The following is a 24352-nucleotide window of genomic DNA, read 5'->3' as shown; positions in this document are numbered from 1 at the left end:
AAAAAATAAAAAAAACAACTGCAGGTCATGTGTCCTTGTTTTTCTCTGGAAAAAGAATTGGATCCAGATGAGTGGAAATTAGTAGGAGAGCAATTAGGTGAACACTACAATTCAAAACCAAACTCAATTTCCAAAGATACACTTCATACCTACAATTTAATCCAAATGGCTTTAAAAATTGTTATTCTAAAGGAAAAGAAGAAGGAGCAAAATGGGGAGGTGTCAACTAAACTAGGTGAAAAGAATGAATCAGATAACAATGAAGTTAAGTACAATTCTGAGCAACAGGAGCATTTCCCATTTCTTCCCTCAATTAACCCTTCAGGGGTGGAGCAAGAAGGAGGAGGGGAAGAGGCAGAAATACAAACAGAATTGCCTGTTAAGCAGCTTATGACAAGATTAGAAAAAGCATTGATTAAGGCTAAGAGAGAAGGACAGGATATAAGTGATTTTATACATGTATATCCTGTGATTGAAGAGATTGACTCTGTAGGTCAAAAATGGAGAAGATATGCACCTTTAGATTTGAATAAAATTAAAGATTTGAAAAAAAGATTGTACCCTTTACGGGGCTACATCAGCTTATGTTAAAATGTTACTAGATAGTTTGTCTTATGAAGTCCTAACCCCAAATGATTGGAAATCCATAACAAGGGCATGTTTAGAACCTGACAAAATCTCTTGTGACTTACGGAGTTTCATGAATTATGTAAGATCCAAGACAGATGCAATTTGGAAACAGGAGTTAACACAAAATTCACTTTTGAGCAATTAGCTGGTGAAGGTCAGTATAGAGAGAATTCAGAACAGATTAATTATACCATGACAATATATGAGCAAATTGCTAAGGCTGCAATAAAAGCTTGGGGTGTCCTCCCTGGACAGAAAGATCGGGGAGAGGCTTTCACTAAAATAGAGCAAGGTTCCAATGAACCTTTTGCGGATTTTGTGGGACATGTGCAAACTGCTATCAAAAGAACTATTGGAGAAAATGCAGCTACAGAAATAATGACCAGACATCTGGCTAAGGAAAATGCCAATGAGATTTGCAAAAGAATTATATGGGGATTAGACAAAGATGCTCCTTTAGAGGAAATCATAAGACGCTGTGCTACAGTGGGAACAAATGCTTTTTACACCCGAACTATGATGAACATGTAAAGACAGGGTCCCTCCTGGCAAGGGACTTCTAGAGAAACTCGGTAATGTTTTCAATGTGGAAAAATTGGACATCTAAGAGCTCAGTGTAGATATGGAGATACAGTGAGAACACAGGATGAGAGAAGACCTAAAACCCCATGTCCAAAATGTCACAAGGGCTTCCACTGGGCCTCCAAATGTAGATTGTTCCAGGGAAATGAGAGGCAAAGCCCAGCTCCAAAGATGGGTAAGGCATGATGGCAGCTGAGATTACACCCAAAGAGCCTTTAGAAGGTCAGGACTCTGATTTGATCAACCAGCAGAAAAGCAATCACATGGCAGAAAGGGATTACTTGATAATCAGCCAAAAAGCAATCAGATAGCAGAAATGGATTACACTTGGAAAGAATACAGGCCTTTTAAACCAACAGGGCAGTGTCCAGTTCAAACAGCTCTAATATAATTGTCAGATATGAGAAGAAATTTAGAAAGTGGTAAATAGAAGGAAATTAGATAAGTTAACTGCCTGGGAGAGAGGATTTGCTTGTATTTCTTCAGATGGAGAAGGAATCAGATGGGTGCCAATGAGTCGTATTCGTCTTGTCCATCAGAGAGAGATAGAAAAAGAGAAAGACCTCAAAACAAAGGAGAAAATCTAAAAAACATCTGACACTGAAAGAGCATGGATAATAAGAAGACTGTTAAAGAACTTTAAAACCAGCAAGAATCAGTGTATTCCTAACACAAGATGAGTCTAATGGACAGTGGACTTATGGACATGTATAAATTCTCAATTTATGATTATTTGATCATGTTATTTGTTACATCACTTCTAGCATGTGTTATGTTACTATGCATTTATGTAATTTATGTAATTATGTGTAATAACTTCCATATTGATAGATTTATGTTTCAAGGTCATGACCACCCTATGTTCTAAATCAAAAGAAAGGGGGAGATGTTAAGATTACAAGGTGAAAACTCAGTTTGTCTGGGCAATTCTCTAGCTCAGAATTCACACCTTTAGTTCCGGCCTTTAGGGGGAGTTTACACCTTTGGACTTCTGAGGAGGAGTTTACATGTTTAAAGAAGTTTGCACCTTTAAGAGGAGCAAGTTCACTGGTTGAAGTATTTCCCCAAGCCCCTGAGTTCTCACATGCCCATTCTCTGGGAGGATAAAAGAGGCAGCATTGAGCCTGGAGAGTCAGTCGGGCTGGGAGATTGAGTTGAGACGGCAGTCTGCAAGTACAACTTAGAGACGACAGGATCTTTACATTCTCCTCCTCCTACATTATTTCTGTGGGTGTTATCTTTAGTTTCAATGGAATCTATGCTGATGGTTCTCAAATCTGCTTATACAAACCTAATCTCTCTGCTCACCTCTGATCCCACATCTCCAACTGCGCAATGGACATTCTAAACTGGCAGAACACATTAAACTCAACAAGTCTAGGACTGAACTCATTATGTTTTTCACCAAACCCTTCCCCCTTCCAAATGTCTATTATTGTCAAAAGCCACCAACATCTTCACATTGGTACGGCTCTCATAGTCTCAAGCCTAGACCATGGTAATAGCTTACTGATTGGTCTCCTTGCCACAAGTCTTTCCTCATTGTAGCCCTCCTCCACTTGTCAATGTGTTCTTCCTGAAAGTCAGGTCTTTTTTACCACAACTTTCCACCAACCCTCACTACATACACAAAAGCACTTAATAAATTCCAATGGCTCACTATCACCTCCGAGATCAATTATAAAATCCTGTTTAAAGCCCTTCTTAGCATACCCTCCTTTTACACCTTATATTCCTCCACATCCTCTGCAAGCCATTGATAATAATCTTGATTTCCTTTAAGCAAGAAACTCCACTTTCCAAATCCAGATTATTTTCACTAGCTGTTCCACATTCCTGGAATGTCCTGCCTCCTATGTTTGTCTCCTGTTTCCCTTGTTTTCCTTCAAGTCCTGGCTAAAATCTCACCTTATATAGAATCCCCTTAACTCTAGTGTTTTTCTCTGTTGATTATTCCTAATTTGGACTATATGTAACTGGTTTGCATATAGTTGTTTGCAAGTTGTCTACCCCTTTAGATTCTGAGCCTCTTAAGAGAAGAAACTGTCCTTTACCCTTCTTTATATATCCATCACTTAGTACAGTGACAGCTACACAGTAAGTACTTAATAAATATTTAAAGTTTAGCTGATCTTCATGTTGCCATTTCTACTTCTATCAGCAACTCAGAGACTGTGATATTAGAATCTAAATAAATAGTTCTATTATTCTTAATAGATAAAATACTTATAACAAATTTTGAAAATCTTTTCCAGTTTTCTTTTGGGTGCAATCTTCTTTCAGTTTTCATCTCTGAATGTCCTTTGTATGACTTTGCTTAGATATCTTTCAGAGATTTCTTTGCACTGCTACTCTCTGCTTTATGAGATGAGACTGCTCATAATCATCTATCATTTTTCCTCATAAAATTTTACAAATGGATTTGTATTCTAACCTGTTGTTGCCCTTAGTGGTCATCTTCCTCTATTTTACAAGTCAAATATTTGCTGACTCAGTGCCTCCTGGACTCTTTTGCTCTTCTTTTTATGGTAATTAGTGTATATTGGTTTAACTTCTAGAAGAAATTGTAGTCTGTTGAAATTAATGTTTGTTGTCCATTTCCCAGTTTAAATTTTTACAACAGCTTAGTTAAATAATTCAGGGTAAAATCTAAATGGTAGCTTTTATATTTATGTAATTACTATTCTTTCTTCTTTATTTATACCATATGTTGGCCTCTCTTATTTATTTCTCCTTTCCTGAATCATATTTTTTCATATATTTTTCCCATTTCCATCTTTTCTCTGAAGTCACCAAGAATCAGAATATATTTTTGATTTGAAAGGTTGTAATAAATTCTTTCTAAAACTCCTTCACTATATCATTCTCAGAAACCAATATTGATGCATACCTGCAGCTATTTACTAGTAGACTTGCAAATACTTACAATTAGGACTGCAATACATGATGACCAAATATGCACTAACATAATATTTCTTGTATCTTTGGGGAATATAATAAAGCTTATGGTACCAACTCCTTCTTGTGTGTGAGCTAACCTATTTAATTGCTATTTTCTTTTTTCTTCTGATTTGACAAGATTAATGTCAAAATGACAAGAATGACAAGATTAATACAATTTAGTTCCTCTAATAACATGTATCATTGGACAAGGATTTTCATATTTAGAGAACGGATGATCAAAGTTCATTAATGATTTAAATCTTGTGGGATACTCAGAACTTTCTGCTTCCTTTACTCCTATTTTGCCATTTTCACTGCAGAAAAACAGAAGGTGGCTACAGAGAAGTGAGAACCATTTTTAATTTTTCCCTGTTTCATGAGATGCTGCTGCCAAAAAAGTTTCATTACCAGATGGTCAACCTAATGGTGATATATCTCTCAGTGTTCATCAAAGTTTGTCTTCAAAAAACAGATTCAGTCTGTTCCCAGGACCATATTCAAAGCTTTTTTTTTTTTTCTTTTTTTTTTCTTTTTTTTTTTTTTTTCCCCCCATGATAGAAGAGGCTGTTCAATGAACAAGATACTCCATCTCTACACTCCTGGCATTTTTCTCTGGATGTACTTCATTCCTGGAATCCTCTTCCTCTTCAGTTCCACCCACTAACCTCCCTGGTTTCCTTTGATCTCCAACTAAAATTCCATCTTATACTGAAAGCCTTTCCCAGACTCTCTTAATCCCAGTTGCATTCCTTATGTTAATGGATTCCTATTTATCCTATATACAGCTTAATTTGTAAATATTTGTTTGCATGCTGTCTCTCCAACTAGATTTTAAGCTCTTAGAAAGCATCTTTTGCCTCTTTGTATCCCAGGTACTTAGCAAAGTACCTATCACAAAGGAGGTGTTTAATAAATGTTTGCTGATTAACTGATTTCCAGCATCATAGAACATAACATAGTCTGCAAAACCAGCAGAAAGAATAGAGGGCAGGGTGGTCAACTTCTTGCTACAATGGTTGTGGAAGAAATGATAGATGATATAGTTGTATGCTACTAAAAAAAATATTGTACTGTCTACATGGTATTTTATAAATATAAATATGCTCCCAAAGAAGAATCTTTGAATAAAACTAAATTAAAGATTACTTAGAACAGGCTCCCATTTTAAAGCTGAGAAAAAGAAAGTGCAAAAGGTTGATATTTACTTAAAATCACACTTGTAGGTAGTACAGTAGTCCAGATTTTGCGCTTTCCATGATAACCAAGAATGTTACCAAAAGCTATTTCTGAATATCTTTCCCTCCTCAAAAAAAAAGGTTCTATTTAGGTGCCAGGAGTCTTTTGTTCCATATTTACTCCACAGTAAGACCTTCCAAAGTTCTTCCTTTAAACTTAGAACCTGAAGGGAATGGATTAATAGTCTCCATTTCAGAGGCACACAGAGGAAAAGTATAGGCTTAAACAAATGTAAATGTCGATCATACTGACTGTTTGAATTTAGAACAAGAATTTTCAATAAAATTTTCAATAAAAACTCAGGGACAATAAAAACCCATGCTATTTTTTTTACTAATAAATAGCAGCTATAAGTTGATAACAAAATTTTTCCCACCCATTTTTAGATCGTAGACATGGTTTATTTTGTTTGTTTTAATATATTTATTTAACAAATAGTAGGGAGAAGTGTAATGAGCTGTCGTCTCCAGAAGCTGCTGGATCGCTCTCTGGGAAGAGATCTGCTGTGTCTACTCAAATCTCTCAGACAGATTCTTCTTCCTGTAACGAACCGTTGTCTCCAGGCAGTTGCTGTTAACTCTTGTCCAAAGAAGTGACTTCCCTTCCTGCAGAGAGCCCCGTCAAGCCTGATGCAATTCAGAGTCTTCTTGAATCCTGGCTCTGAATCTCCTCCAGCTCTTATCCTTCTCCAGGCCGATCTGCTCTCTGCGCCCAGTGCTGTCTCTTTTTATCCTCCCAGAGAATGGGCGTGGGATAATGCAAGGGCTTCTGGGAAGAACCACCCCAGCCAATGAGCTTGCCCCCTCTATCAAGTCAACCTGAGTTCTCACCTTGTAACCATCCAGACAACCTCAGTTCTCACCTAGTAATCCCAACATCTCCCCCTTTCTTTTGATTTAGAACATAGGACAGTCATGACCTTGAAACATAAATCCATCAATATGGGAAGTATTACAGATAATTACATAAATTACATAAGCACATAGTAACATAGTAACATAACACATGCTAGAAGTATATAACATAATCATAATCATAAATTGAAAATTTATAAATGTCCATAAGTCCATTGTCCATTATTCTCATCTTGTGTGAGGAAGTCCAATGATTCCTGCTGGTTTTTAAGTTCTTTAACAGTCTTCTTATTATCCATGCTCTTTCAGTGTCAGATGTTTCTTAGATCTTCTCCTTTATTTTGAGGTCTTTCTCTTTTTCTGTCTCTCTCTGATGGACAAGGCGAATATGACTTGTTGGCACCCATCTGATTCCTTCTCCTGCTGAAGAAATACAAGCAAACCCTCTCTCCCAGGCAGTTAACCTATCTAATTACCTTCTATTTACCACTTTCTAAATCTCTTCTCATCATCTGACAATTACATTGGAGTTGTTTGCACTGGGCACAGCCCTGTTGGTTTAAAAGGCCTGTATTCTCCCCAAGTGTAATCCATTTTTGCAATCTGATTGCCTTTTGACTCACTTATCAGGTAATCCCTTTCTGCCATGTGATTGCTTTTCTGCTGGTTGATTAAATCATAGTCCTGACCTTCTAAAGGTTCTTTGGATGTAACATCAGCTGCCATCATGCCCCAAGTCTTTTTTGCCTGGGGCCCTGGACCTGGGCCCCTCATCCCATTTCCCTGAATTATTCTACACTCTGATGCCCAATGGAGTCCTCTGTTGCATTTTGGACATGGGGTTTTAGGTCTTCTTTCACCCTGTCTTCTCACTGTATCTCCATACCTACACTGAGCTCTTAGATGCCCAATTTTTCCACATTGAAAACATCGCCGAGTTTCTCTAGAAGGCCCTTGCCAGGAGGGACCCTGTCTTTCCACATTCATCATTGTCCGGGTGTAAAAAGCATTTGTTCCCACTGTAGCACAGCGTCTTATGATCTCCTCTAAAGGAGCATCTTTGTCTAATCCCCATATAATTCTTTTGCAAATCTCATTGGCATTTTCCTTAGCCAGATGTCTGGTCATTATTTCTGTAGCTGAATTTTCTCCAATAGTTCTTCTGACAGCAGTTTGCAAACGTCCCACAAAATCTGCAAAAGGTTCATTGGGACCTTGCTGTATTTTAGTGAAAGCCTCTCCACGATCTTTCTGTCCAGGAAGGACACCCCAAGCTTTTATCGCAGCCTTAGCAATTTGTTCATATATTGTCATGGTATAATTAATCTGTTCCGAATTCTCTCCATACTGACCTTCACCAGCTAAGTGCTCAAAAGTGAATTGTGTGTTAACTCCTATTTCCAAATTGCATCTGACTTGAATTTTACATAATTCATGAAATTCCGCAAGCCATAATAAATTTTCTCCAGGTTCCAGACATGTCCTTGCTATGGATTTCCAATCATTCGGGGTTAGGACTTCATAAGACAAACCATCTAGTAACATTTTGACATAAGCTGATGTAGCCCCATAAAGGGTACAACCTTTTTTCAAATCCTTAATTTTATTCAAATCTAAAGGTGCATATCTTCTCCTTTTTTTACCTACAAAGTCAGTATTTTCAATCACAGGATATGCATGTATAAAATCACTTATATCCTGTCCTTCTCTCTTAGCTTTAACCAATGCTTTTTCTAATCTTGTCATAGGCTTAGGCTTCTTCACAGGCAATTCTGTTTGTGTTTCTGCCTCTTCCCCTCTTTCTTCCTCCATCTCTGAAGGTGGGGTTGATGTGGGCCTGTCAATAATCTGTTCTCTAGGCAGGGTTGAAGCTTCTTCAAGGGAATCATACCATAATTCCTCATTTAAATCCTCTTGCTCTAGGGAAAGATCTTGATCTTTCCTTTTTTCCTCACACTTCCTCCTCTGTTCATTTTTAGAACTTTTCCTTCTCCTACAACTTGCTTGATAGTTTAAGGCTAATTGAACTATGTTGTAGATATAAAATACTTCTGCAGAAATTGAACAAGGCCCATTTTTTGCTTGAAATTCTTTCATTTCATATCCCACTAGCTTCCATTTATCTACATCTATCTTTTCTTCCTCTAAGAACCAAGGGGATGTGCATCTTAATGCAGCCAAGAGTTTAGCAATCTGTACCCAGGTTACAAGTAAACTCTGCTCCTCAATTATCTTGATTATACTCTCTATAGTACCACTCCTGAATGGGGGTGGAGCTGAGGTTGCTTCTGGGGCTGGGGTTGAGTCGGCTGAGGTCCAGGGATTGAATTTAGCTAACATGTGCCCCATTTCAGCTATAAGAGATTCCTGGTTTAGCCCTTAACAAGTTAAGTTCCTTATTTATCTATTAGCACGCTCACTTAATCTTTAACAAAGTTTCCTCGTTACTCACGGTTCTGGGTCAGAGAGACTGAGATCTAGATCGGAAGCTTTTCCACTGGAATCAGGACTGTGTCTGTCCCTGTTCGGGCGCCAAATTGCGAAGGTCTGGTCTAGCTCCTCTTGTCAGGATAAGCAAAAGTCCTTGCCCCACGTGTGGACGCCAATTGTAATGAGCTGTCGTCTCCAGAAGCTGCTGGATCGCTCTCTGGGAAGAGATCTGCTGTGTCTACTCAAATCTCTCAGACAGATTCTTCTTCCTGTAACGAACCGTTGTCTCCAGGCAGTTGCTGTTAACTCTTGTCCAAAGAAGTGACTTCCCTTCCTGCAGAGAGCCCCGTCAAGCCTGATGCAATTCAGAGTCTTCTTGAATCCTGGCTCTGAATCTCCTCCAGCTCTTATCCTTCTCCAGGCCGATCTGCTCTCTGCGCCCAGTGCTGTCTCTTTTTATCCTCCCAGAGAATGGGCGTGGGATAATGCAAGGGCTTCTGGGAAGAACCACCCCAGCCAATGAGCTTGCCCCCTCTATCAAGTCAACCTGAGTTCTCACCTTGTAACCATCCAGACAACCTCAGTTCTCACCTAGTAATCCCAACAGAGAAGGGACAGTTTTGATATAACTAGTAGTAGAATAATACTTACTTCCTTAAGCAAATACAGCAAGTCTTATTGGTATTGATGAAATATATATTTCAGGTTGATTTTATCTGCTTAATTCACAGGAATGTAAAAAGTACTTTAGAAATTAAGTCCATATTAGCAAATGCTATATAAACCCATATATTTCATTCCATTATCTTCACCTTTTTGGAATTCCTTGAAAACTATTGGCTAAACTTTGCACACTCACAGAAAGATAATGCAAATTTTAAAAATATATTCTACCCATTACTAATTATGGAAAAATATTAAGTAAAGGAAATAATTAAGTTAAAAAAAAAAAAAAAAAAGGTTTACCAAACTTAAAATCTAAACAATTTCTTGGATCCCAAAATTTATTCCTAGAAAGGACCTTATCTCCTCCTAAACAAGACTATATAGGTCGGGTAACTTGCCTGTGGTCATACAAGGTAGTAGGGTCCAACCCAGCTTATCCCTCCATCCCCTTCATTATCTATCAGTATTGACTAAAGTTAAAATCCAGATAGTGACTTAACTTTTGGCATCTAAAATACTTCAACCAATGAATGAACTATACCAATGAGCTATACTTCTTAGTCCAAAGATCCATCATTTATTTCACTATATTACAAAATCTCAAAGACGTCATACACTCCTTTAATGCCTCTTCTATTCAACAAAATTCATCTACAGCATAGTGTTTACTCTGTACTGCAAACTTGGAATGAGCCATTTCCTGTTATTGGAGACATTGCATTTTCTCCCATGCAAAAATACATCAGCCTGAATGAACTATACACTTGGCATGTGTTTTTTGGATTGAAATACTTACAATGTGGTTAAAACTCTCCAAGAGCCCCACTCATATGAATAATCTTTCAGAGCTTTACAGCCTAAAAAAAAAAGGAAAGGAGGGGCTGAAAGCTTTGGGGATTTTGGTTTAAGTAACCAATTATAGTCATTTTCTACTACTTGACCATATTGGGAAGTAATAATCCCTAGAAAAGGTCACCTAAAAGAAAACCTGTTAGTTGAAAAAGAGAAAAAGACAAGAAAGAAAGCAGGCAAGAAAGGGAGAAAGAGAAGGAGGGGGAGGGAGGAAGGAAAGAAGGAGGGAGGAGGAATTTAGGGAACTGGTACCACAATTCAGCATTACCTGGTAAACTTCACAACTTTATACACTGAATTGCTGGTGTAAACACCACCTTCAAATAGACTGATTTGCTATAAAAATCTTTATTCTCCTTATTGCTAATGCCTTACTACTGTGACTTATTCCCTAGACACCATCCATCAATTGACACATACTAACAGCTTTTGTGCTAAATGTTGAGTTTATATACAAATACAAATAAAACAGTCCTTACTTTCAACGAGCTTACAACAATTTGGGAAATGTCTGTGGAAGCAAAAATCAAAAGAATCATAATGACTAGAGAAATCTTCAGGTCAAAGTTCATGGGACCATAGTATCTAAAAATTAAAGGGATGTTATCTTATCTAATCCAGAGAGAATGATCATCTTGGCCAAGGTCACACAGAAACAAAGGAGTAGAACCAGGATGAGCCACTAAAGAAAGAATCTATGCAAATATCACTAAAATACTACATTGAAGTATTTTTTTGAAACTGACCCCATGTTGGGAGACAGAATTCACCAACACCAAAATACCATAGTAATTTTTTTCAAAGTCCTAACTTATACATTTATTCAATGCCATAGAAGTAAACATGTTTCTATCATTTAAAATGAATTCATTTGCCAATCACACTTACATAAAATTCATAATGATAATATTTTCCCCTTTATCTTTTTCTCTAGGAACACACAAAAATCTCTGAAATATCTAAATTAGTGCCAAGTTCAAATCTAGGGCTATCACAAAACCTGTGTTAGAAGGAAGGAAGGAAGGAAAAAAGGGAGGAAGGAAAAAAGGGAGGAAGGGAGGAAGGAAGGAAGGGAGGGAGGGAGGGAGGAAAAGAGAAAGGGAGGGAGGGAGGAAGGAAGGAAGTTTACCTAACTAGTGTAATAACACCAGGCATTCTATGAAAATAGAATTCAAATGTCATCAGCCTAGTCATCTTTTTAAAATATGTAGTGATGTTCATTTTTTTTATTTTTATTTAGCTTTTTGTCTTGATAAAGTTGAATGCTAAAACCTATGACTTTTTTTTTAAGATCTATAATTCATGCACTTTAAAAAACACACCAAAAAAAACCAAACACAGATCACAAGATTCCATTATTTTAAATCACCAAAATCAAAACCAGTTAATAATAATGAGTCATAATTTAGGATTAATATTGAGCAATTTAGGGGCAGCTAGGTGGCGCAGTGGATAGAGCACCAGGCTTGAATTTAGGAAGACCCCATTCAAATGTGGTCTCAGACACTTAACACTTCCTAGCTGTGTGATCCTGGGCAAGTCACTTAACCCCAGCCTCAGGGGGGGGAAAAAAAATTAATGAGCCATCTAAGTCATATCTGTTTTCCTGAGTCATCAGACTTGCCCCACATCCTGTAACTGACTATCAACAGTTTCAATGTTAAATGAATCCATTATAGATGATGTTGACACTAACTGGAAATAAGCTTGCCTACTCTAGCCTCTCCTTACTATACTATTTCTAAGACTGAGACACATTGTTTTGAGAGTAGTAAGATGTAGTTTCTATTTTTATAGAATTTATTCCTATAGTTGCTTGAGTTCTTACGGACAAAAATGGTACTTTTTAATTTTATTTGGGGTAAATGATTTGAGTTGATTATTTTTCTGGCCATTATTAGTTTTACATTCAATAAAAAAATGCAACCTGGAGAAAACTCCTCCCCATCTCCTTGCTTTTTCTTTAGTATATTCTAACTCAAGTGAAGTAGCATTTGTTAAAGGCCTACCTAATGTGTAAAGAGCATGTTTAATGGACTTCCAGAAAAACATAAAATTTAAATAAAATATCTTTCCCCGCTCTCCATCAGCTTTACCAATGGAAGGCAACAATGTAAATAAATAGAATTGGAACCAGAGATTTAAAGAAGAGAAAACACACAAAATTAGATTCAAGCATATAATTCTACCCTCTCTAACAATCCTCCTACACAGCATAAAATACGGAAAGTATTGCACATCTTAGCTCCTAAAGAAATATTCACCAAAAGGAGAAACTTTACATTTTATAAGCACCAGTTGCCAAAGATGAGAAGAAAGAAATTTGTCTGGCAGTGATAGATCTTACTGATCTGAGTTTGAGTCCTGCCTCAGAAAGTTACTAGATATGTGGCTGGACAAATAAATAATCTTAACTTCTCTCACTTTAGTTTCTTGTTCTATAAAATACAGATAATAATAGTAACTATCTCACAGGGGTGTTGTGAGGGGTTTTGCAATTGAATTTTATAACTCCCAAGTTACAGATATAAAATTGATGATCTGTTCATAGTGGTAAATGATTTTTCCCATTCCTACCTCATCACCTATAATATATTTTTAAGACAAACCAAAAGGGTATCATTGATTTCCCAGATAAAATTCCATTGCATACAGAAGCCTAGGATATTGGCTTGATTCTGTCACTAAAAATTAAAAAAAAAAAAAAAAAGCCCTGGGCAAATCATCTAGGGGGTCCAGCTCCCTTGTCTGTAAAATGAGGAGAGTGTAACAGATTAGAGGTTCTTTTTTATTGTCTTATTTTATTTTCAGTTCTGAGTTCTCTACCTCTCACCCACTCCCAAATCATTTAGAAAAAAAAAAATTTACAAATATGTAGAGTCAAGCAAAATTTTCACATTAACTATGGTCCAAAAATAAAGAGGGAAAGAAAAGAGGGAAGAAGAAGGAAAAAAGAAGAGTGGAAGCTTCAGTTTAAGTCCCTTCACTCTGTCTCCCTCTATGTGAAGGTGGACAGAATGTTTCATCATGAGTCCACTGGGTTAGCTGTCATATCTTGGACCAGATGATCTTAACCTGGGATCCACAAACTTTTTTAAAAAATCTTTAATGTTTTAGTAATTATTTCCATTTCTTTCATCATTTTATTTTTATTTTATTCATTTAAAATTTAACTTAATTTTATCAAGTTTGTGATTAATGTATTATTTATGTTACATATAATCATATAGACAATTAACTAATTAATTAAATTGAATTTAAATTTGAACCTATTTTGAAAAAGCTCCCCAGGACTACCAAAGATGACATCCATGATACATAAAACAAGAACAAAAACACAATCTCCAAGATCCCTTCCACAATTTCCAGGATTCTAAATAGGTATCTAGTTCCAAAATGTTTATAAAATTGAGTGTCTACTAAGCTATATTAATTCATACGTCTGAATACAATATCTGTATTGTCTCTGGAATCATAATAATATTCATGGTTACTATTAGGTAATAAGAAGGAATCCCCAATTCTAAGTGATTTCTAAGGCCCCTTATAAGCTCTAAATTTTTTTATTCTATTTGCCAAAAATTCATTTATGGGGTAGCTAGATGACATAGTAGATAGAGCACTGAGCCTACCTACATTCAAGAAGACTCCTCTTCATGAGTTCCAATCTGGCCTCACTATCTATGTGACACTGGACAATTCACTTAACTCTATTTTACTCATTTTCCTCATCTGTAAAATGATCTGAAGAAGAAAATTGCAAATCATTCCAGTATCTTTGCTAAGGAAAACAATTGAACAATTGTGTCTGAGTCACTGCCCAAATGCGGTTAAGGTAATCATCATTTGTTCCCCAATTCCCTAAATTATTAAGCTTATAGAGCCCTAAAATTTCTCAAGCTGCAAAAGACCTTGGTCCCATGCATCCAAACCCTTTCCTTTCATAGATAAGTGGGGCTCAGAGAACTGAAATGGCTACCTGCTTGACTTCTCCACATGTATTTCCCATAAACACAACAAATTCTACCTATACAAAACAAAATTCATTCTAGTTCTCCTCTCCTATAGTTCACCTAACGTCCTAACTTCATTAGCTCCTTCAAATCTCACAGAATCACAACCTAAAAATCACATTGGGCTCTTCACTTTCACTCAATCCCAAAACTAATCAGTTATTTAATCTTGGTCCACCACATTTCTCACATCTGTCCCTTTCTTTACTAAAACCACAATCATCCTAGTTCAGGCCATCATTTCCTTTTGTCCGCAGAACTGCAATAGTCTATCAATGCATTCTGTCTACATCTTATTTATACATAGTTGTTTGTCCCTAGAAAGCTTTCTTTGTATCACCAATGCTTAGTGTAGTGCCTGGCACATAATAGAAAATTAATATTTATTTACTGATTCAATAATTAATCTCCCTGTATCCAGTCTCTCTTCTTTTTCATTCCATTCTAATAATGGGAAGTTTCTTGAGCTAGGGAACAAGACAGCCAAACTTGTGGTTTAGAAATATTAATTTACTCTCTATCTCAAGAAGCTTTCCATAACTAGCAGGATCAAATACAAACTCTCCAAAATCCCCATTAGGGATTTCAAGTCAGTCAGCTTCTAACTTAAGCAGGGCTATGTTTCTAAGCTGGATGTCCTGATTCCCAACCCAATGCTTTTTCACTTTATACTAAGTTTAAGCAGATGTAGGGGTATGGGGTATAGGCACTGGACCAGGAGTTTCTAATGTCATCCTAATTCAATTCTGCCACCTATGATCAAAATGTCCTTCTATTACTCCTAGCTACTTACATTGAAACTAAGAATGCATTTTTCCTTCATTATAAATAATACTATAAATATGACTATAGTTAAAATTTCTTAGTACTAATATTTCAGACACATTTGTTGACAAACATTTTAAGACAAAAAAAGTATTTAAAAGTAATAATAGCACTATGTATATTTACATTATTTCATTTGATCTTTGCAAGAAATAACTAGCCCAGATATTATTACCACTTTATACATGAGGAAACTAAAATTCATTAAAATTAAGGGATTTGCCTAAAGTCATATACCTAGACTAAACATGTTTGCACATACCTGTAATCCTATTTCCGGAGAGTCCAAGACTGCTGGGATTAAGCCTGGAGTTCTAAACTAAACCCATGAGGGTCCATACTAATTCCAGAACATTAGGGTTGAGCTCTCAGAAGGAGAGCCAAACCATCCCAGCTCAGAAACAGAGTAGGTTAAATAAAGCTGCTGAGTTGAATAATTGTGATAATGGACCCATGAGTGGCTATTGTAATTACAAATCTGGGTGGGTTAGGAACATCTATTTCTCCTCAACATACAAAAAGTCACATATCTAGGAAAAGGTACAGATGGTTTTATATACTAAGGTTTCCCAAGGGAAAATAGAAGACAGTGAAAAACAACCATAGGCTTATTCACATTTAAACAAAATCAGATAGGTACCATACATGTATTTATAACCAATAGGAATATACAGTAAGCAGAAATCATTGCCCCAAACTGAAACTAAACAGAGATTCATTCTCTGGCCTCTACAATAATTTGTTTTTCTGTTAAGTGTAGTCTATCTGAAGTAATACCTTGACTTTCCAAAGAATTTTATTCTAATTAAAACTTTTTTTAAAAATAAATTTTATTTTTTACATATTTAAAAAATGCATACTCCAAAATCATTTAGTACCTAAAGAGACATATCACAGAAGTTTTGAGGAAGTTCATATTTGTAAGGGTGCCATACAATTATAAGTATACATTAAATTCAAGGCAAAATTTTGTGGACAAAATCATTCTGAACTCCTTTTAAAAATTCCTTTTACCTGTTTAAAAATATTAATTTCCCAAAGAATGTCTCCATAAGATAATTTTTCAGGACAAAAGCAAGTGGTAATTAAAAAGGCAGCAAGAAGAAACATTCTGTGAGAACAGCAACCTAACTCTGTTTTTGTTTCTACGGTCATTACAAAATCTAGCCTATCTTAGTATTAAAGTAAGGGCTTTCAGTATGCAAAGCTCATTTCACATAGAGAGTAGAATAGGAAAGGTAACAACTCTTACCATAAGTAGTCTCACAAATATGCAAAATGGTGAACCACTTCTCCACTGAACTGTACTTTAAAAAGCTCAGACTCAGACTTTCCTTCTTTGAATGTGGCACTAAGATATGCAAATGAGCTACTCAACTCACCCCATCCTCTCCAAAAAACAGCAGCAATAAAACCAAACTAGCCAATGTGATCCTCAAGAATGTTAATATTAAATTTAAGTTGTATTTTATTTAACAAAGTATAGATTTACTTTAAAAACATACAGTGATTTTTAATGAAAATGCATTTGTACTCATTTGTGTCTATAAGCAGGCAGAGTTACTACTCTTTCATACACAGTCAAGTATAACCCAAAAAAGTCCACAAACATATTCTTTTTTACCCTCACCACAGCTTCCTGCTTTCTACATTTCCATTTGTGAGATGAAAAATAGAAAAGGTTCCAGCTCCTCCTGTATATTCAAGTACAATGAAAAAAAAAAAAAAAAAAAAAAAAAAAAACCACCTTATTTTGGTTTCTGTCATCCTACCCTCCCACATTTTCTTATTTTATAATGTAAAATTATGGACTGCTTACAGGTCATGTACTTTAGTATATTTAAATGGGATTGGTTAAATAATCTAATAATTCTCTGACTCAGGAAAGTTATAATGTTCAGTGAAGAAAAATAACCAAGAATGAGGAAGGCAAGCTGTGTCTAGACTCTCTCACTTCTACCATGAATGCTCCCCTACTTTCTGCCATAGCCACGTGTCACTGCCATGTTTCCTGCAGTGGTGGTAAGGTGGGCAGAACTGCCCACATTTCATGTCTGAAAAAGAATATTCACAATAATACACAGAAAAAGACAAGTACCCACCATGTTCATGCCCACATCATTCATTGAAAAGCAAAGTTCTTCCTTACTCTAGGTTGCTTCTGAGGTACAGAAGGAAGAATTCGTAATGTATAAAAATTGGACACATTTGATGCTGATAAATGGTTATGTTTCCGTTACATGTTTATATCTATAAGAAGAAGGAATAATGCCATGGAAAAAATGTTGGATATGGAGTCTCATATTTATTGGCTGTGTAACTTTTAGGCAAATGACTTGGCTGGAGTAATATTTAAGAAGACTGTAAAAATAGGAAGGATTGAGGTTGGGAAGAAATTTAAATAGAGGAGTTCATATGGATTCTACAGGGAATAAAGAACTACTGAGGTTGTTAGGAGCAGTTAGGTAAGGCAGTGGAAGAGCACTGGGAAAAGTCAGGAAAACTTGAATTCAAATCCTGACTCAGACACTTTAAGCAGATCACATGATCAGACATGAAATTAAGGAAAATCACTTTGAGGCTGTATAATGGATGGATTAGAGAAGCAGTACACTGGGGGAAGGGGAAGGTTTAAGAAAGGAATATCATATGGGAGACTACCACAATTATCCAGACTGGAGGTGATGAGAACAAAGATGGCAGTCATGTGAGCCAAAAAGAAAGGCATGAATGCAAGAAATAATGAGAGGGTAGAGTCTGCAAGACTGGGCAATGATTGAGATTTGAGTTGAGGCACAAAGAATAATGCCAAAGTTGACTAATTAACTAACCTATGCTTGGCAACTAAAGCAAGATAAAATCTTTGAGAAATAAAGATACCATCCAGTCTAGGACTATGCCGATTGTAAGGTTGTTTCTTCTTTTTTTTCCCTTGCTTCTAATTAGCTTAGCCTGATGTATTAATTCTGAATTTGTTATTCTCTTTTTTCAGTAGTTCTAGTACCTTCCCTCTATTATTTCCTATTTATCCTATATATAGTTTGCTCATTAGGTTATAAGCTCCTCAATGTGGTACCTTGCCCAAAGGTTTATAAAACTGTGCATACCCTCCTCGTTAGCTTTTTGTATTTCCCTTTTGAACCTCTCTCAATTCTTTCTCTAATTTTTCCTCTCTCTTACTTGATTTTCAAAGTCCCTTTTGGGCTCTTTCCATGGCCAGAGCCCAATTCTGACTTTTCTTGGAGGCTTTGGATGTAGGAACTCTGACTTTGTTATCATAACCTTCTATGTGTTTTGATCTTCCTTGTCACCATAATAATTTTCAATAGTCAGAAACTTTTTTTGTTTTCTGTTCATTTTCTTAGCCCATCACTCTGCTTTTAACTCTTTGTTAAAATAGGGCTCTATTTCCAGGGTGGAGGGGGCACTGTCCTAAGCTTCAGGGGTTTGTTTTTAAAAATCCTTCTAGGAATCTGGAGCTGTTGGGTATACTCCCACCTCACTGTAGCTATAAGATCTTATGTGCTGTTGTCTGGAGAGCTGCACTGGGATTACACACCAGACTCCCACTCCATTGTCACCAACCCTTCTCTCCACTGAACTTCCGAGTCCTCCTTGGTGTTCCCTGGCTGAGAGATCCAGAAGCCTTCAGCACTGCTGCGGATTCAGAGGTCTTGCCTTGCTGATGCTGGGGTCTGGCTGGAGCTGGAACTAGGGCCAGGCCTATGCTGGGATGGAACACTGGGGTTCCACTCTGGTTCCACAGTCCTTTTCTGTTGACCCATTAGATCCTCTTTGGTGTCTTTGGGCTGAGAGCTCTGGGAGTCACCAGTACTGCTGCTGATTCGGAGATGGCCAGGGCTAGGGCACCCTGAATTGGGACTGCTCACTGGATTCCCACCCTGGAATAACAGACATTTTCTGCTGAGCTTCTAGATTGCCTTTGGCTGGAAAATGTTCTACTCCATCTCTTTAGGTCTTTTGGGGATCTAAAATTTATTCAGTTAATCAATCAAAGGAATTTAGAGCAGTTTGGAGGAGAGATTGGTCAGTTCCTGCCTTTACTCTGCCACCTTAGCTCCATTTCTTGTGCATATCATTTAACCCAGCCATGCCATCACTGGTCTGTATCCTGAAGAAATCATAAAAGAGGGAAAAGGTTCCGCCTGTGCAAAAATGTTTGTGGCAGCTCTTTTTGTAGTGGCAAGGAAATGGAAACTGAGTGGATGCCCATCAGCTGGGGAATGGCTGAATAAATTATGGTGTATGAATATGATGGAATATTATTGTTCTATAAAAAATGAACAGTCTGATTTTAGAAAACCTGGAAGGATTTACAGGAACCATTCAGTGTTATAATAGAATATAAGTTCTTTAAGATTTCAGAGTATTTTTATCTCTGTGGGAGTGCATTATATCTACGTTTTTGTTTTAACCAAGCCTGTGATTTCACTGGCACAGGGAACTTCCATTGATAAAATTCCCTCTACCAATAGGTATCATCAATCATTCTAAAATTTATCATTCTAAAATTTATGTCTCAGCTGCCTCAGTCACTGAGAAGTTTGGTGATTTATTTGCCTGAGGTCAAACTGTCTGTTGTCAAGGGTGAGACTTGACCGGCAGTCTTCCTGACTCCTAGTCTAGCTCTCTACCAACTGCAGCACATTGTGTTTCATGTAATATGCCTAACAAATGCTCTAAATTAAATGCTTATTGAATGAATGGTGATGGTGACAGAAACAGAAGAAAGAGGAAAGGGTAATTAGAGATCAAGGATGGCAGATTTCTGAATGGTGATGATGATGATGATGATGATGATGATATCATTTATATAGCATTTTAAGATTTTGCAAAGTTCTATATATGTACATGGCAGCTAGGTAGCACAATGGACAGAGAGCCAGGCTTGAAGTCAGGAACCTATTTTCCCAAATTAAAATCTGGCCTCAGATACTTACTAACTGGGTGATTCTGGGCAAGTCACTTAATGCTATTTTGTTTGTCTCAATTTCCTCATGGATAAAATAAACCATAAAAGGAAATAGTAAATCACTCCTTTATCTTTGCCAAGAAAACTCCAAATGGGGTTGAGGGTGGAAGAGAAACAACTCAGATTTTTAATAATTGGGCAGAACATTGATATCAGCAAATAGACTTAAAGAAAGTCTAAAGAAAGCCTAAGCTACTCCTTGAAGCAAGCAGGAAGGAGCACTGATTATCTTGACCTTTTGATCTTAATTAGATCTTTTATTCTTAATTAGATCTTTTGTTACCTTTAGGTGGGTTTTTCTTATCCTCCTATGACCTTGGTTGAGGCCTCTGGTTGAATCCTTAGCTGAATTCTTTGAATTGATCATCATAATGTAACAGTTACTTTATCCCATCAGAAAGCCAAGATATAATGCCAATCCCCCGAGGTTATTTTCCCTGCAAAAACCTACCTGTATCCCCTTTTCCTTGCTAAAAACCCAACAGGGATTTAGCCTGCTATTAACACTGTAATAAAATTTTTACCTCTTGATTTGGAGAAGGCCTAAGCCTCCCAATTCTTCTGAGACACCTCATCCCACCAGCCTGTAACCCTAATATACTTTTGGGGTCCAACATTCCTATACCCCAACATTTGGTGAACCCCCAACAGGGTCACATCATATACAACTGAACAACAACATACTCATGTCACCTTGCAACAAATGTGAGGTCAATGTTATTATTACCCCCATCTTACACATGAGGAAACTAAGGTAGATAGAGTTTAAATAACTTGCCTAGTTAGTGTCTGAGACAGGATTTGATTTCAAGTTTTCTGGTCACTGAGCCACTTAACATCCTGAAACTAGAAAACTATACATTCTCAGGAACCAAAGAAGGTTTATGATGATTTAAGAGTCAGTGGCTGAAGATTTAGAAAATGGTGAAAGAAGAATGCTCTAGAGCTGGTAACATAACTTCCCTGGATCAGTTCTACAGATGAGATGAAATCCCTAAACTATTCATTCAGATCAGGAAGACTTAAGGCTCAGAGCTAAATCCTTTCAAGTGCTTTACTTGAGATTCCAACTACTAAGAGAAAACAGTGAACAAATGAATCATCAATTGTCAATGACCCATCTACAAGAGTTTCTTCAATTTTTTTTTTTAAACTGGACTTACATATACATACATACATTTATGCTTTATATTCTTTATCTCATTTAATTATAATAATCCTGTGAGATAGCATGGAATAGTACAAAGAAAACTGGATTTGGATTCTGCAGATTTGAGTTTAAATATCTGCTCTGCCACATGCTACCTGTAAGATCTTGGGCAATTCATTTAACCTCAGAAGCCTTCAATTTCTTCATCCATAAAATGAGAGATTTAGACTAGATGATCTCTAAGGAGCTTTGCAGCTCTAAATCCTATAATCTTATGATTCCCCCAAATCCCTTTTTACAAATACACAGATGTAGAGACAGCTAATAAGTATCAAAGGCAAGATTTAAAACAAGTTTTCCTAATATCAAGAGTATGTCTCTATCTACTACGTACACCATGCTGTCTATCTCTATCTAGAAAAGCCTGCCAGATAACAAGTTTTGTTTTAATGTTGAGTTTCTATTTTTGTTTCACTCTTTAAAACAAACTCTATCTGGTATATATTGTTAACCAGAAGTCCTAGTTAAATTCTGCACCACACTGGTAATATTTCATTATGATAACCCTGAGCTATTAGGGCATGCTAAAGATTTGAGGAAGAAGAAGGGACATCAGAAAAAAAATTAAATTGTGTTCATTATTTTTTTCAGGTACATCTTTAAAGGAGTGAAAGCCAAAATACAAAACATGAATTATTTTGTATGACAAAAAAATTGAATTTTTACACAGATTAAATTAGGATAAATATGAACATATAACTATATTTGAAAGAGAAGACAATGGGGAACCAATCAGTTTTTTTGAGCAGAAAAGCAATATTGAACAGATGTATACATTAGGAATATCATTCAGAAAAAAATAAAAAAATTTTAAAAAAGAGAAAATTACTCCGGCACCAATGTGAAGGACGGATCAAAAAAGAAGGATAAAATGACCAGGATTTTTGTTTTCTGTTTTTTCGGGAACATTGCTGAAACATCTGAAGACATTTTTGGTTTACAAGTTGAATTTCATTCTTAAGGACCATGCTCTTACTGACTAGCCAACAATATGTCCCAGTCCCAGCCCAAGGCCCAATCGGTCATTATTTGGGCCATGATTGACTCTGAGTGAATGGAAATAGCAATATTCACCCTTGCAAAATCTAGTGTTTCAATTTTTTTTCCCTCCCTTCCCCCCATTCTTTCCCCTAGACAGCATGTAATCCAATGTATATTAAACATGTTTTGCCTCAATTCTTAACCAGACTTAATTGCTCTATGGCCACTGAACCCAGATAGCTCTGGAGGAGAAAGTGAGGCTGGTGACTTTGGTGTCACTTAAATCCTTAAATCCACTTACTTAAATCCTTAAATCCACTTACTTAAATCCTTAAATCCACTTACTAGTTATAACATCACCTCCCTGATGTGAGAATCTTCTTTGAGAAGGAAGAACAAACAACAAGAACATTCTAATGAACAAATAAGGTTCAGAACTAAAGAAGTCACCACACAAGTGTTTGAAGAAAAATGCAAGGAACTTTAACTAAAAAAATGCAAAAAATATAATTGAAGTAGAACTGAAAAATAACTGGATATGAAGAGATAAAAAAAAATGGAAAATCTGAAGTTGAGTTAGTCTGACCCAAGAATTTGCTACCTGCTCCCTTCTGGCCAGGCTAAGATTCTCTATGGATACAAAGAAAGGCAAAAAAACAAAAGGACCCTGCTCTCAAGAGTTGTAATAGGAGAGAGAATACATCAATATAATTAATATGCCATTTTCCTTTCTGAATTCCTAAGGAGAAAATTCTGCAAAATATACAATTTTTGTACAATGAATAATTTTTTTCTAAAAAATATATGTATATTTATATCTATCTATAAAAATTTTGATGCTAAATACTACTTTGTTCTCTTTATAGGCAAAGTGTGTGTGTGGAGGAGGGAACAATGCCAAATGAAAATGAAATATCTGAAATATCTTAGGCCAAAAATTATATGAACATAGCAAAAGGAAATAATACAAATGCTTTTATTTTTTATATCACCTTATAAGGTCTGGAAAAGATACATTTTAAATGTAGGGGGAAAACCATATGCCTAAAAGGTAAAGTTCTTGAAACTATCATAAGGCAAATATTCAGCCTGATGTATTTTATATTTTTTATATTTCCTTAGCTAAGAAATAATATATAAAAGGGAGATTACAGATCTGACATGAATTTAAATATATCTTTTAAAATGGTTTGGTCTCAGAAGTATTTCAAAAACACAAATAAAAATGTTGCCATTGTATGTTACAGAAACTAGGACTAAGTACTATGTACTTAGACAAATAATACTACATGGTAATGAATACATTATTGTTAGGGATATCATGAAAAATGAAAATCCCATTTATTAAATAACAGTTTGGGGAAGAAGAAATCACCCTAAAAATAAAAAGGACATTTTAAAACAGACAGAACAGAAATCATGAGCACAGCTGTCCATTCTGGCTATGAGAAATAATACCCAATTACCAAGTAACTTTTTTAACCAGCAATGCATTCTAAAAACAAAGTATAATGAGATTAATCTTCAAATTAGACAATTGTGTTCTGTAAGCAACAAACACAATCACAACTAGATTTAAGCAAATTGTACACAGAAAACACACTTTGTACTCACTCTTACAAAGTTGTCAGGGAACAAACCTCTTCTGCCTTTGACCTGTCCTTCCCACCAGCCTCCATCTTCCTTTTTGATGTTGGTGATGATATCACCCACGCTGATTGTCAGCTCATCATCGTGCTGAGCTTTATAATCAAACTCCACTATCGCCTCCACTGGAACAAAAGCAGAAAACCAGCACAGAAGTTAATTAGTGATGATATCCATTACCAGAGATACCATGGAGTCAAAATTAAATGAATTCTCCATCTATGAGTACACAAAATAATACTGCCATAATGGTGAACCCAAAGAACAACACCACAGGAGCCACAGAAAAATGCTAAATGGTAAGACAAACATGGCAGCCTTTTTTACATGGGCAACATGCATGCAAGGATAGAAAGATGGAAAATCCACACCTTTAGCAGATTAGGACTACATCTCTATCACCATAAGCCTTTACTACTCTAACTATGACTTTAGTACCATAAGGAAAACAGAAACCAGCTTCAGCCCTTAGAAATAGAGGAGAAAGATA

At 36.3% G+C, this 24352-nt stretch overlaps 1 protein-coding gene across 1 annotated transcript in view; it reads right to left on the bottom strand.

Moving 5' to 3' along the window:
- Positions 1–24352, bottom strand: part of SH3KBP1 (SH3 domain containing kinase binding protein 1) — a 445745-nt gene that overhangs the window by 341820 nt on the left and 79573 nt on the right. The window contains 1 exon segment of the mRNA XM_074300969.1: positions 23830–23987. Within this exon segment, the coding sequence (XP_074157070.1) occupies positions 23830–23987 (158 nt within the window).

Source organism: Sminthopsis crassicaudata, chromosome 3 (genome assembly GCF_048593235.1).
Source record: "Sminthopsis crassicaudata isolate SCR6 chromosome 3, ASM4859323v1, whole genome shotgun sequence".
Lineage (NCBI taxonomy): Eukaryota > Metazoa > Chordata > Mammalia > Dasyuromorphia > Dasyuridae > Sminthopsis > Sminthopsis crassicaudata.
This window is presented reverse-complemented; position numbering and strand designations above follow the sequence as displayed.